Raw genomic sequence first — 15,919 nt, 5'->3', positions numbered from 1 at the left:
TAGCTATGTCAGAAACCGGAAACATTGCCTCAAACAGCTCAGAGACACCATTGTTTAACACAGCGGTCGGGAACCTATGGCTCACGAGCCATATTTGGCTCTTCTGGTGACGGCATATGGCTCCCAGACAATTTTGAGTTGAGAAAAAAAAAAAAATCAGTTTGGAAATGATTTTAAAATACTTGTGATATTTCTTCATTATACTGTGTCATTGTAAAGTAAACAGAAATAAGTTATGAAGATAAATTTCACGGGTTACCCGTCAGTCGTGTCTGGAACCAATGGCTTCCGAGCACGTCCGGGTCATTGTAAAGGTGAAGAAATTAATTTTATCAGATAGCCAACTAGTTTATCCGCTTCAACCGTTGCAACGGAAAAGATGACGAAAAGAAAAAAATATGATGATTACGGTGAACAGAGGAATTAGCATTTGGATCTGTGGTATGTCTTATATGGAATGATAAAACTGAATCGATGAAACGGTAAAATATAAAGCGGCACATCGAACAAATCCATGCAGCACCAGAGGTCGCGTTAAAAGTAAGACATATCTAATTTATAATACGTTAAAAATACTATATGGCTCTCAATGACATATATATATATATATATATAGAAGTAAATTTGCTTTTATGGCTCTCCCGGTCAAAAAGGTTCCTGAGCCCTGGTTTAACAAATACAAGTGGTGCTACACTGCAGTGTCCAGACACAAAAGTAGTCACTGTGGCGAAGTTGGTGGTCGAAGCAGCAACAGCTGTTGTGTTGGCGACCGGAGCAGTTGCTTTGCAAAAAAATCCGCCCGCCTTTCCCCGACTTATGACCTTCTGATCACATGTACAATTTAAAAGTTTTTTTCAGACACGCTACAAATCCCGCCAACAGGCTTTAAACAGCCTTCGAACGGTCCTTCATCCATCCACTTGTCTAGAATAGGACACTTTCCCATTTTCCCAACACAACACTATTCTCCGCTCTTTTGCCACGCTCAACATTCACTGTAGTAACTTTGTGCATCGTCAGAACAGCGGGCATAAACAATAGCCGATTAAATTATGACCGACCATCACATCATCGAAACGATGAAATGTTTATGTAGCCTAATCAAAACAAATTACAAATAGCAATGGTTTTTTTTTCCAAACAAGTGTATTTGAATTCTTAATTCCTCAAGACATTGAATTTGATACTTTATAATGCTATTTAAGGCCCGAACTTTTGCTAAATCTATTTAATTACTTTTAATGCTTTTTAATGACTCGTGGACATCCTGAATATTTATGCATTCAGAGCTCACAGCCCAAGAGAACCGCCAGTAACTAAGAGCAAGACAGCAGGCTGACAGCTTGGGGATAAAGCCAAGAAAATGACAGCCTCACCATGGTGAGGTTCGTGTGATGAATAAAAGCCAGAAGAGTTCAACTCAAAAAAACATGAACACTCTTGCTATAATGCCTTTTAGTTTTCAATCAATCAGTCTCAACAGGAAGAATTGTATGACCACACAGAGTGGGTTGTAGTCACAAGACTGCAGGCGGAAAACATATAGCTCAAAAGTGATTTTTGCCTTCCGTCTGTCGCCACTCATTGCAACGGACAAGGAAGAAGCTGGTAAATGGAGCAAAATTAAGACGGCAGCTGTCACCACTTGAAAACTACAGGGCAAGCCAGAGAATATCATATGTATCAACAATAAACAACATGCCCTTGTTATAACAGTAAAACAGTTATTCCAATGACTGAGGTCTATTCGTGTTTCCCAATATTTGAATTAATGTGGCAAAGAGCCAGTTGGATAAATACCCAGTGGACTTTTACCAAATCAACAAAATGCGTAATTTAAACTCATGTTTTGCTGTGTATATCAATCAAAACCAACTATAGTGAAAGGGCCACGGTATACAACAGTAACACACTTACCTTGTAACATGCATCTGTATGCAGACTCTGAGATGGCGTAGATATGAGGGGGCATTTCATGTCTCTTTTTGCCCCTGTACATGTCAACGATGTTCTCTGAGTAGATAGGCAGGTTTTTGTAGGGATTTATTACCACACAGAAGAGACCCGAGTATGTCTGCAAAAAACAAAATATACAATCAGATGCTGTTATTTTACTGGCTATTCGCCAACATTATGTAATTTTCAGTCACAATGGACAGAGATTTTAAGGTTTAAGAGACACTGGCAATCAGACAAAGGAGGTAAAGATTTAATCTATGACAGTACATCTATCTGTCAGCGACATAATGCAGACAGACACGCCAGGACAGGGTTAATCCGCAACATGTCTGCCTCTGCAGGAAGGCTCGGTTAATTCAAGTGTGTATAAGGGTATATTAGACACCGACAGATTAAGCCTTTTCACATATCAACGGCTGGAATCAAAATTCTTTATTTATCTGCAAATATAAATAACTCTGCCAGCACGTCTATTTCCCTTATTCTATCTGCTGTTATGTCCAGTCTGGCTAATTCTTAATATGCTTTCCATGAACCTCCTCACCTTCTGTGTATTACTGACATTCCCTCAACCCCCTCTCTCCATTTCTACCACTGGCTGGTCTGCAAAGCCACATTCTTTAAAGCATATATGGTGACCTGTGGGCTCCAGGGGACCCAGTAGTTGAACTGGAAAAATGGTGAGATGGAGTATTCACGCTGCAGTGGCAGAACGGATTTCTGGGTGTTTGTACATGGATGTAGAAATGACAATAAAGCTCCTTTATTGTATTTGTATTGGTTGTCTGCCTGTATGCGTGGTTCTGTGATTGACTGGCAACGTGTCCATGGTGTACCCCGCCTCTCGCCCTGATGACAGCTGGGATAGGCTCCAGCATCCCCCGTGATCTGGAGTGCAAGATAAGTGGTAGAAGATGGATGGATGGATATACAGTCTTAATGGTAGGTGCTGATTGTTTTTGCAAAATGTATTGCCAGGCTGTTTCCATAATCTAGACCCCCTATTCTAGGCACAGCGCCAAGCAGACAGATCACTGCTACTGAACCATCAGGGGCCAGAGGCAGTGGGGAGAGGAATGACTCAGCTGGCAGCCCACCAAATCAACAAAATGCAACAAATGCTTATGCACCCCAGGGGATATTTTGGGGAACCTTGGGCAAGGGGTGGGATGCCTACACATCAAGACACCAGCCAGTTTACTGTAGAAGGTTATGTGTTTCTAAAGATGTAACCTTTGGACATCGTTAGACGTCAACTTAAAGGAGATTGCACAACTAATTTTTCAATCCATTAGGCCTACTCAATAGATGTACAGATAAATCACTGTAAATCTGAGGGGAATTTACAATGCTTCGACCTGATGGAAAGTGAACAGGGAGACTAGCACAATCTGATAAGATAATGGTTAACAGCAGAGAACTTCTGAACAGTCTAAATAGTCCCAGGCCTCTGCAAAGACAAACGTTTGTGAAACAACCAATGCTAAGCAACAGGGCCCCAGCTTCTCACAGGGTTTTTTTTTCATGGGTCTCTGAATCAAGTTTAATTCAAACATAACTTGACTGTAAGGTATCAGTAAAAGCCTAAAAGGCAAATATGGAGAAGAAATACATCTGCAGATACAGGTATTAAACTTATTTCCATTTGTGTAAAGACAGACTGAGAAAAAAATGCTACAGTTGATCTAAATGTCATAATCCTACATTTTGTTTAATATCTAATTATTGAAAGCGAATCTGTTCAAGTTTTGGTAACATATAAAAGAAAAGGAAACCTAAATCCAGGCAGCTGGATTTGAATCTGGAAATGTTAGTGGTCAGAAAAGGATTTGGAAATTTAGATATTAAGTGTGCCCCTTTTCTCATTCCTGTTGTTCAAGGGTTATATCTGTAGACATATCTTTTATTCTTGTGGCTGGATTTGAGTGATTTTGACATTATACTGTGTAGAATCATGTAACCCAGTTGAGGATGGCCATAAGTTAATAAATGTTTGAATAAATAGGAATAAATAGAATTTCACCATATTTTTTTTAATGTCATATTAGTGATATAAAATGTCTAAATGGGACAAATAATATGAAATTATCATTTCATATTGCTGGTGAATTTATTTGTCATTTAGTTTAATCGTACAGTTGCTTCCGGGAGTGGTAGATCTATCGACCAATCATAATGCTGACAGCGATTTGTTCCAGAAGTTACGAGACAAAAACGCGAAACCACGATATAAGCATAGAAAGTCATGTCGATGAGTTGATCAAGTCAGTGAGCAAAGAAAGGAACAGATATTAACCCTCATATTATGTTGAGGGTCAATTTGACCCATTTCACCCATTGACCTAATGGGTCAAATTGACCCTTAACACAATATGAAGGTTAAGTATTTCTGATGTTTACTTTATCATTCTAAGTGTTTTATTTAATGTTCTGTCTATGTTGATAGACTGGTTACTTTGAACATTTTCCTGCTAAGTTAAGGACTGTATTACAGGAGAAACGGTGAACTCTAGAGCCCATGCGTCCCGCACTGGATAGGAATGCTTGATGGCGAGCCACCACAATAAGTGCCTCGACTCGACTGGATGTGACATCAGTAGGAGAACCTCCCTACTGTTCTGTTCTCTTTGCTTTTGGGGAACGTGGATTTTGAACTGCAAAGCCAACAGTACCGTTTTTCCAACTGTTTACCGAGAGCGGATATCCACACGGTCTAAGCAGCGATAGCTTTACTTTCACTTGCTAACTCCCATTTACTTGCTAAAGGACTGATTAAGTAGCAAGATTTTGGAAATCATAGAACTGTATATTCATTTTATGTTTCATTTTATGTGGCATATCTTGAATATTATGTTGACCTGTGAATCTTTTTGTTATTGCAATTGAGGGTGTTCATTTCCTATTGGGTTAATTGAGATGCTTTATGCTCATTGGTTTAAGTCAGCCTCAGGCTAGTGTCTCCCCGAGCCAGCATTGGGGGGGGGCACGGGCCGGGTATATTCTCAAGCCCAGGTTAATGCAGTGGGTTGCATTAGGAAGGGCATCCAGCGTGAAAGTTTTGCCAAAACCAAAGATGCAAATCAGTCATAATAACCAGATCAAAAAGGATCGGGTTAACAACGACCGCCATTGGTACTGATGACCTACAGGGAACCAAAGGAAACTGGCCTACTGTGGGTCAAAGAAGGAGAGGAAGAAGGTGTGTTCGGAAGCAAAGAAAGAGCAAAGGCAAGAGTCTGGGACTGAGAGTAGGGAATCTGAATATTGGGACTATGACAGGAAAAGGTAGAGTTGGTCGACAAGATGCAGAGAAGGAAAGCTGATATACTGTGTGTCCAGGAGCCCAGGTGGAAAGGTAGTAAGCCTAGAAGCTTAGAAGCAGGCTTTAAGTTGTACTATCATGGTACTGACAAGAATAGAAATGGAGTAGGAGTTATCTTGCAGGAGGAGTTTGTTAGGAATTTCCGGAGGTGAAAAGAATGTTATATAGGCTTATGAGTCTGAAATTAGAAACTGAAGATGTGATGCTCAATGTGGTTAGTGGCTATGCTCTGCAGGTGGGATGTAAGTTTAAGGAGAAGGAGAAGTTCTGGAATGAGCTACATGAAGTGATGCAGACTATCCCCGGAGATGAGAGAGTGGTAATTTGTCCAGACTTCAATGGGCATGTTGGTGCAGGCAGCAGAGGGGATGAAGAAGTGATGGGCAGATTTGGTATACAGGATAGAAACACAGAGGGACAGCTGGTAGTAGATTTTGCAAAAAGGATGGAAATGGCTGTAGTGAACACCTTTTTCCAGAAAAGAAAGGAAGATAGTGTAACTTATAAGAGCAGAGGTAGGAGGTAGGAAGATCAAGGGGACAAAGGCAGAGCAGAGGACAAAGTGGTGGAAGCTGAAAAGGGAGGAGTGTTGTATGGTTTTAAGGGAGGACTTGAGAAGGCTCTGGGTGGTCAGCGAGAGCTTCCAGATGACTGGAAAACTAAAGCTTGCGCTATCAGGGAGACAGGTAGGAGAGTACTTGGTGTGTCATGCGGAAGGAAAGTAGATAAGGAGACTTGGAATGAGGAAGTGTAGGAGTATATACAAAGAAAGCAGTTAGCAAAGAAGAAGTGGGACACTGAGAAGACTGAAGAGAGCAAACAGGAGTACAGGGAGATGCAACGTAAGGTAAAGATAGAGGTAGCAAAGGCAAAATAAAGGGCATACGATGACTTGTATGCTCGGTTGGACAGTAAAGACGGAGAGACTGATCTACACTGGGTGGCTAAACAGAGAAATAACGATGGAAAAGTACAACCGGTACAACAGGTCCGGGTGATTAAGGATAGAGGGAAATGTATTGACAAAAGCCAGAAGAGCAATGGGGAAATGGAAAGAGTACTTTGAAGAGCTGATGAATGTGGAAAATTAAAGAGGAAATGAAGAAAAAAAATCTGGAATGGCAGAGAAGTATGTTAGACTGGTGCAGGACATGTATGCTAGCTGTGAGACAGTGGTGCAGTGTGCTGTAGGTGTAATAGAGAAGTTAAAGGTGGGGGTGGGATGCCATCAGGGCTCAGCTCTGAGCCCCTTCTTGTTTGCAGTAGTGATGGACAGGCTGACAGATGAGGTTAGACAGGAATCTCCATGGACCATGTTGTTTGCAGATCACACTGTGATCTGCAGTGAGAGCAGAGAACAGGTTGAGGAAAATCTAGAAAGGTGGTGGTATGCGCTGGAAAGGAGAGGAATGACAGTTAGTCGCAGCAAGACAGAGTATATATGTGTGAATGAGAGGAACTCGGGTGGAACGGTGAGGCTACAGGGAGTGGAGATCAAGAAGTTGGGAGTATTTCAGGTACTTGAGGTCAACAGTCCAGAGCAACAGAGAGTGTGGAAAAGAGGTGAAGAGACAAGTTCAAGCAGGTTGGGGTGGGTGGGGAAAAGTGTCAGGTACTATGCGATAGAAGACTCAGCCAGAATGAAAGAAGAGGTGTACAAGACAGTGGTAAGACCAGCGATGCTGTATGGCCTAGAAACAGTTCCAATGACAAAAAGACAGGAGGCAGAGCTAGAAGTCCAGAGATGAAAATGCTAAGGTTCTTTTTGGGAGTGACCAGGATGGATAGGATCAGGAATGGTCTATCAGAGTGACGACTCATGTTAGAAGCCAGGCTGAGATGGTTTGGACATGTACAGAGGAGGGAGAGTGAATATATTGGTAGACGGATGCTGGAATTGGAGCTGCCAGGCAGGAGGTATCGAGGAATACCAAGGAAAAGATTTATGGACGTAGTGACAGAGAATATGAAGGTAGTTGGTGTGAGAGAGGAGGATACAGAGAATAGGGTTAGATAAAGAGGGTTGATTCGCTGTGGCGACCCCTGAATGGAAAAGCCGAAAGGAGAAGAAGAAGGAGGACGAGACATATTCACAGAAACGCTTAAGCAGCAGATGTCTGTGGAGGTTCTCAGTCATCCAGATCATGGTGAATTCTTGTCGAAATCTTTCCAGGACAGTGTTGTACGTTTGTGAAAGGTTGTGTCTGAGGCCCCCTCCTCTGTTCAGATATGTTTCTTCTGTTTCAACAAAGATGGCTTCTTTGACTCCTCTCTGAAACCTCTGCATGCGCCAACCAGTATCTACTTTTCGACTCATACAACCTCCTTGAGCACACACTAGGGGTAATCAGAACTCTACACCACCAGGCCAAGAACATCTCATTAATCCCAAAAGCAAGCAAGACCAAGGTGCAACACATTAGGAAAGCCTTGACATCCTGTGGCTACCCTAATTGGGCCTTCGCCAAATCAGAAACCACCAGAGGCAGGAATATAGAACAGGAGAAAGACAACAATAAACAAAAGAATATCGTCACAATGTATGTTGCTGGTGTTTCTGAGACACTCCGAAGGGTGTTCAAAAAGAACAACAGTATGTTTCAAACACCACAACAGCCCAAGTTAAAAACTGGTGCACCCCAAGGACAAAACACCATGGCACAAGATAGAGAATTTAGCGTATGCTGTCACTTGCACTGAGGATTATGATGACGTCTATATTGGAGACCAAACAAATTCTGCACAAACGGACGGTCCAACAGAGGAGAGCCACCTATTCAGGACAGGACTCCACGGTACACCTTCACCTGGAGAACAAGGGCTATTCTTTTGAAGACAGCAATATCCATATTCTGACCAGAGACGACAACATGGTTCAAGTGAGGAGTCAAAGACGCCATCTTTCTCAAAACAAAAAAAAAAAACGTCTTTAAAAAGAGGCGGGGGCTTCAGACAGAACCTTCCACAGATGTACAACAGCGTACCATCTACACCATTCAAACAACCAGGAAAGACCCACCACCGGAACCAGCCGCCAGTAATGTCCACATGAGCCTCAGTTCATGTGATTCAACAGATTTCACTCCTTTGTTTTAGCTTTACCTATTCACATTCCAATCCAAGAAATCCCATAAAATTGCTCTTTTGTTCCAATGACCAACACTCCCATTAGCATTACAACCCCCTTACACCTAGTTTCTCCAGATCGACTCTACCATTTATACAACAAGACATCATAAACTAGCCCTGCCCAAAACCTTGGCAGTTATATTCAAAAACTCCCCATAGGTCATAAGAACTGAAGAAGCCTCTTGGAAGAGGGGTAAAACATCCTCAAGTGAAGAAATTCAAGTCCAGTTACGAAGAAAAGAAGATTTTGATGATAAAGCAGCTGGTCAACATGGTCTACAGGCATCGAATTTAAACATCTAAACATGTGGGTTATGGTAGCTTCACAGTATGGGACGCTTGGTTTGAATAAAAGTGACTGGCAGAAATCTGATCTCGAAAAAAACCATTATCACACACACACACACACACACACACACACACACACACACACACACACACACACACACACACACACACACACACACACACACACACACACACACACACACACACACACACACCAGTGTTCTTTCTTTCATTATCTATACCACTTATCCTGCACTCAGGGTCGAGAGGGGGCTGGAGCCTTTCCCAGTTGCCATTGGGTGAAAGGCGGAGTACAGTTGCCACTTGATCACAGGGCCACATATCCGCATATCGAGACAGACATTCACACGTCTCGGGAAAAGTAAGGTCTCCAATTAACCGTTTGCATGTCTTTGGATTGTGGGAGGAAACCATGCAGACACAGGGAGAGCATGCAAACGCTACACAGAAAGGCCCCCTGTCAGAATCAAACCAAGGGCAATCTTGCAATGAGGCTAACCACTGTGCCACACACACACACACACACACACACACACACACACCAATGTATTGGACAAAAATGGAAGTCCTTCATCCCTTTGAGAGTTATAACACTTCCATCTCAGTTCTGAACAACAGGCTTTAAAATGTCACCTGACCATTGTGAGATTCCATTGCTAGTCAAAAAGCAGAATTTAAACAGCTTCTTGGAAGGATAATATTTAATAATGACTCCCATGTACTCAAAGATCCCATGTATTTATACCTAAAATACTAAATGACATAGAGCGAGGAGTGTTCAAGGTTTTTTTTATATACTGAAATGCTGTTTTCATTTTATAATTAATCTATTAAAAGCAATACCTTTGTACTAAAAAAAAATATTTATTAGTAGAAATCAATACTCAAAATTTTAGCATCTGCCTTAAAATCTAGTACTGGTCACAAACTACTACTCTACTCTTCCTGTAATTTCTTGCCCTTATAAAGTTTTCAATTGGCTGATATCTAACCATCAACTGAAGAAGTGAAATGAAGAACCCTCTTTCTTGGATGAGAGGTGAAACATCTTCAAGGAAAGAAAATCCAGAGAGTCCAGTTAGTGCGAGAAGACAAAAATCTAACCATTAAATGTATACATTCATCATTTAAAAAATGCATTATAGAGCAAAAGAAATGGCCTCTTAGTGTGGAACCTCATAGCACCGCCATCTCCTCCCTGGTCTCAGGTGGCCCACTAGCTCTGTGCCTGGCCTATTCCAGGAATGCATGTCACTAAGTGGGTCATAATCACAGGGGAAATCTGTAGCCGATGTAGGACATAATGCTTGCTCCTGAAAGGAAAACTTGTTTCTGAGCCTGCTGAAGTACTTCAGATGCAAAAAAATATTCAAGGCTGTAATTTGGATGTTTCAAAATTAGGTAATACTTACACGAGACACATCTGACAATCGCATCTGCCAAATGACCAGTTTCACTATATTTAAGTGAGTAATCTCTTTAGGTTAGCTGTTACCTTAATGTGACAAAGATTATTAGTTTATTGTTATATGCCATGTTGTCTTGGTAAGAACGGCGAGAAGCACTGAAGACATGATATAGGGAGACAAAACATTGATACGCCAATTAATCAAAACTGATGGCTGTAATGAGCTTTTTTTCTCAATAAAAACAAAAGGTCTGAAGTACATCCATTGATCTGACTACTTAAATATGAGGGAGAGCAACTCCCACAAATTACTGTTCACTAATGTATTTGTACACCACAAAACTGCTTCTTTTTCATCCTGCTATGATATCCTTTTGACCAATTATGTCACCTGGATTTTGTCTCATTGATCTTTTGCAATTAGCCAGTTGGCTTATTGAGAACATATATATTTTGCGGACTACAAACAGAAAAGATTAGCTTAAAAACTGTGTTAATTGTTTATCCAGTCCAGTAGTTATTTTATTCTTGTCTATTCTCAGCAAATTTCTAATTTATTCCAACCATGAGAATATTAAAATGCAACTCCTACTGCTTATTTCAAAAGTAATATGATTTATTCAGCATTGTACACTGTGTCATGGAAAGGTGTTAGCTTCTAGACAATGATGTTTTTACTAATCTATCTCAAATATCATAGTTACAGGTTTTAGCAGTACCTATGTGTGACTTTTTTTTTTCTTGAAATCCATTCAGCACATAATTTAATAATTTACAGCATAACATCTCTTTGCGGACCATGAAGGGTCTGAATAAATATTATAGATGCTGTTCCTTGGTAGATTTTCCTTGTCAAATGGAAAGAATTCCATAGTTCATCCCCAGTAATTATACACAGTATGTTCGTCCTTTCCATACCCACATTCTTCACATCAATGAGCTGCCGCCCATACTTTCTGTGCAGTTTGACATGGGAGACCTCAACATTGAAGCATTTTAAAACTGTCTCTGATTGAAGAGGCTTTCTCCCTCCATAACCAAAAAATGATTATGATACAAAGTATACACATGAAAACACAGTTGTGAGGGATAGTTGATCTTATGACATAAAAACACTTACGTAGATGAGGCCAGAATAGTAGCGATCTTTGAGGTTGTGAAGCACTGAGGCTTCATTCAGGCATGTCAGCTCAGCCATATCCTCCACCTTACTGAACTTTGGTGGGTTCATCTTCTGGATATCGTCCTTGTTGACCACGGCCTTCTTTCCATTTTCTGCCAGTTCCACCACCACTTCATCTCCACATTCTTCACGAATGCTGGCAGCCTCAAAGCCATGGCGATCTGATGGGACCCATACTAGCCTTTTGGCAGTCCAGTCAGCCTGTGCAGCTGGGTTATAAACCACAGCACGGTCCACAAAGAGGTACCGCTCTGGGTCTTCATGGCCACTCCTCTGAGACATGGCCAGCAGAACCAGGAGACACTAGTCCACCTGTACGGTGAACAGAGAGAATAAAAAAAGATTGGATGTTAATACTGATGCATGCAGTAAACACCTGCACTCTTGCAATACACAAGACACTGAGAACAAGGAAGGAAAGGTGATAAACATTATCAACATTAATAAGCTCGTTCATGTTCATTTGTTTATATGTCAAACTTCAGCTAATTGTAGTTAATATGTTAAATCAAAAGATGGTTTGTTAGAATTTGATGTCACAACAAAACAAATTCAAAGAAATTGCATAGTAAAGATGTTCACTTTTGTATCAGCACTAACCTCTGATGGGCTGAGTTAGCAGCTCATAAAGAGGTTGTGCTGACCACTTGCACTCTTGACATGCAACACTGTCAAAGTCTCCCCTTTTAAAATAAGGAGAAAGTACAGTAATATCAAAAGTCATCTCATTAGGTTTAATAGATTATATTATTTTTGGTACACGTTAGTTGCCCACATCCATCCTTGTCAGTTAGTGATGATCGCAACAGCAACAATAACAGCAAACTGTTTGAACAGAGTATTGTCAATATTTGACAGACAATGGAAAAAGGAGAGACTGACTTGGCAGTTGGAAAGTGCAATTCCTTCAAATATGACTTTTATATCCGAATCGAGCACATTAGAAAAATTGTGTTTTGGAAACAATGACAGAATTTTTTCTGATATATTTTTTAGGTATATATCCAACAAAAAAATGACTTTAATTTTAGAATACCTTTATGACCTCATTAGCAGCTCTCTATTGCATCAGGACGAACTATTCCTTCAAAGACAAATGTAGTACCATAATTTCCAGACTATACGCCACTACTTTTTTCACACGCTTTAAACACTGTGGCTTAAACAATTTTTGGCCCGATTTTTTGGGAAGCTAACAAGTTTCATGCCACCAAAACATTTCGGACCAATGAAATTACCATGAAAATAATAGGCTTTTCGGTTCCAATATTGAAGAAGACGACTTTAATGGTTTTAGTGCACAGGGGGAAGACGAAGGTAGCGATCAGCTAGAATAGGACAAAGCAGGAATAGAAAATGATTGGATGGCGGAACTTTTCCTTGAGTCATTTATTATTATTTTTTTTTATTATTATGTTTTTCATCAGCCATGTTACAGGCACTGTTCGGAAAGAAACATTTCCAGCACATATTTGTGGTCGTACGTATGTGTTTAATTAAAAGTTAAAAAAAAAAGTTTGTGTAACAGCTTTCTGTGTGTATATCTCATGTTACAATGTGGACACCAGCGGCTTATAGACAAGTGCGGCCTATATACGTACACATATATCTATTCATTTTTACCCCAACAACTTATATTCAGGTGCGCTCAATAGTCCGGAAATTACGGTAGTTCGGCATTACAGAGTTCTATCTTTGGTGAGACGAAAACGCTTAACAGCTTCTAGCTTAATAAAACTCAAGACATGAAAAGTAAATTAAGTTTATAATAAAGACACAGTGGACTAGAAGGTGAAAATCACTGGTAGCACTCAAGAACAGTAAAGTCATATCAGACTTTGCCAGGAACAATTTAAAAGCTGAGGTCTTGACATTCTATTTACGGAGGAAAACAAGATGACCATTTGTGCCAAAATTAAGAAAAGATAAAAGTTGGGCTGCATTATAATCTGGGTCACTGATGTAAATTGATGACGTGAAGTCCTCACAGAAGTCCAGCAATCTTTGAAGGACATGTGGCTGGACTGTAATCACATTTAGCAAATTTCTGTAACACTGATAACAGCTTCATAGCACAGATGAATAACAGCCAACAACAAATTGTGAAAGCAAAATTGGAAGTTTTACAAAGTACTGGGATAATTTTCAACAGTCAAATAACTCAACCCAACTCAATAGAGTGTGATTTCTGGAGCTGAAGACAAAATTTGGGGCAGTAAGATCACTAACAAGCAGCAACTTAAGACGGCAACATTTAAGACCTGGCAAAGTATTGCAGTAAAGGAGATTTAGGATTTAGTCATGAAAATGAGCGCACCCAGTCATTGACGGCAAAGGATTTTCCCTCAATAAATAAACAAACAAACAAATAAATATAAATTCAATGAAAAAGAAGCTGCGGGTGAATCGATGCATCACTCATGCCCACAGTATTGAAAAGCAAAGTTAAAAAATATGTATATAAATACATATTAACATTCAATAATCATGTTGAGTCTGATTATGCACCTATTGATGTGTGCATAGACAATATAAATGAAGAAGCAGAACACAGTAAGCATGACTCAAAAGATCTGTTGAGTCACTCTAAGGAAGGCCGACTTACTTTATCAACAACATAAAGACTATATAATACAAAAGTAATTGCTTTCATGAAGACATTTGGTTTTCTCATTTTTTCTTTTCCCTAATGAACTGAGAGGCAAATGAATAAGTAACAATCAGGACATGCTGGTCAGACAGTGTGTACATTTAAGGGTAATTTGTTAATGAATTTCTGTAATATCGACTTTAAATGATAACGAAAAGGATTAAATAATCTTCAGCTGCAACCTCACCACGGTGGCTGATGACAAAATTATGTCCTTTAAGAAAATGACCTGGACAGTGACTGGGTGGAAAATAGAGATATTAATCCCCAGATCATTGACAAATTTGAATTTTAGCCTTATAGAAACAAGTTCTCACTTCTTTTTTAATCGAAGACACTCTGCTGATAAATGCCCTGAGATATTTAACCTACAATCATGCCCCATGCTTGAATCAGGCGCCTGTTAGACACGAATCTGGGTCAGGTCACGGGATGGGGGATCAGTGTGGCTGCTGCAGGGTGCCGTGTCACTGCATCCCCTCGCTCAATACTTTCATTCCGCATGTAGCCCTGGAAATAGCAAGCCGCAGCACTAACTGGTGTATCACAAAGGAGGGAGGGGCGAGATTCAGCAATTACTGGTTAAAAATAGCCTATATTATAACTTAAAGGATACTCCAGACAGGCAAGGCCAAACAGCTGCATCGGCTAGGTTAGCTTGCTAACGTTAGCTCAAAGTTGGCGTGCTGTGCTTAATGTCCCACCCGCTTGAAAAGATGCCTGCATGGACTCAAACGCGATAACTGGCGAGTGTAAAACTGCATAGGGTCTTAAACGATCGTTTCAACTTCAACGGGGCAAAGGACAATTGGCAAAGAGATACCCATTCCCTGGCAGTTTATTTTCCATTCAAATGTGAGTTACAAGACTGAAGTAAGCTGTCTCCTCGGGCAAAATCCCATCATGGGTGTGGGAGGCTCAAAAGACGTCTGGGTGGGGATAAAAGCAGGAGGACAATGACCACACAGCTTCCCGCGGCTTGAAGGGAATACGTCGAACTTCAAAAATATATGTCTATGTCGCGTTTTACAGTGATGAATGAAAAAATGTTACTAAATTGTAGACTGGTTCTCCGAATCCGGCTAACATTAGCAAGGCTGATGGTCCTCCATCATTGAAAAGTCATGGCACAATAATCCGCTAGCTACCGTTAACTGGCTAACCACAACCTAGATTGTCATTGAAATGAAGAGCCACGGCACCTCTGCTGAACTTACCACACGCAGCAAATGAAGAAACCCTTCCCTGCAGTTTATCCGTATCCAGTCGATAAATGTAATAGTCCTCCAATGCGTGCTAAAATTCTCCCTTCTTTGGCTGCTCTCTCATCAGTGGTACTCCTCCACCATCCGGCACGCTCTCAACCGAACTCTCGCCGGCCAGGCAGGACGCGCCGCCGCACGTTGGGTAACGCCCACAATACAATAGCTAATCTGATTGGCTGTCCGGGTCTTGTACCTCAACGCTATTGGTCCAACATAATTTCCATCGCAAAACTTCTTCGGCCGACAACCGCCGTCCGAGCTATTCAACACCTGCAAAATGCTGGATGCGGCTGATGCTGCTTTTCACATGAGAGTGTTGATGAAAGAACAAACAAACTGATATGACAAAGCTACATTTGTATATTCGGAAATATCTCCGACATACAGCTGATACGTTGTTCTATAATGAAATGTTGCCATTGGTGAAAATGTACACATTATCCTAAAACAGTGGTGGGCTGTGCATTTCACACCCAGGCCTTTAGCGATCCATTCATCCCCTTGATAACTGTTCTATGGCTATAAAACTGTTAGTCTTTTTGAGATTTTCCTCTTTTTCTTCACTTTTTCGTTGTGGAGCTGTGTTTCCCCCCAGGAAAGTTTTGCACAAACTATAATTGTGTTCATGCAGCTCGCTACAGATGCTGCCCCCTCGCTCTGGCTGGTATGCTCTCTGACGATCCAGTCAAAAGGC

At 40.8% G+C, this 15,919-nt stretch overlaps 1 protein-coding gene across 1 annotated transcript in view; it reads right to left on the bottom strand.

Moving 5' to 3' along the window:
• Positions 1-15,314, bottom strand: part of LOC147228136 (myosin-10) — a 69,274-nt gene extending 53,960 nt beyond the window's left edge. The window contains exons 1-3 of the mRNA XM_086156370.1: positions 15,178-15,314; positions 11,248-11,622; positions 1,918-2,074 (exon numbers count right to left, since the gene is read on the bottom strand). Of these exons, the coding sequence (XP_086012496.1) occupies positions 1,918-2,074; positions 11,248-11,592 (502 nt within the window). The 5' untranslated portion in view covers positions 11,593-11,622; positions 15,178-15,314. The remainder of the gene's footprint in view (positions 1-1,917; positions 2,075-11,247; positions 11,623-15,177) is intronic.
• Positions 15,315-15,919: the final 605 nt, after the last annotated feature.

The sequence above is a fragment of the Fistularia commersonii genome, chromosome 12 (assembly GCF_037954325.1).
Source record: "Fistularia commersonii isolate RoL2024-O1a breed Wild chromosome 12, RoL_Fcom_v1.0, whole genome shotgun sequence".
Classification (NCBI taxonomy): Eukaryota; Metazoa; Chordata; class Actinopteri; order Syngnathiformes; family Fistulariidae; genus Fistularia; species Fistularia commersonii.
Note: the sequence above shows the minus strand (reverse complement) of the source record. Positions and strands in the feature narration are given on the sequence as shown.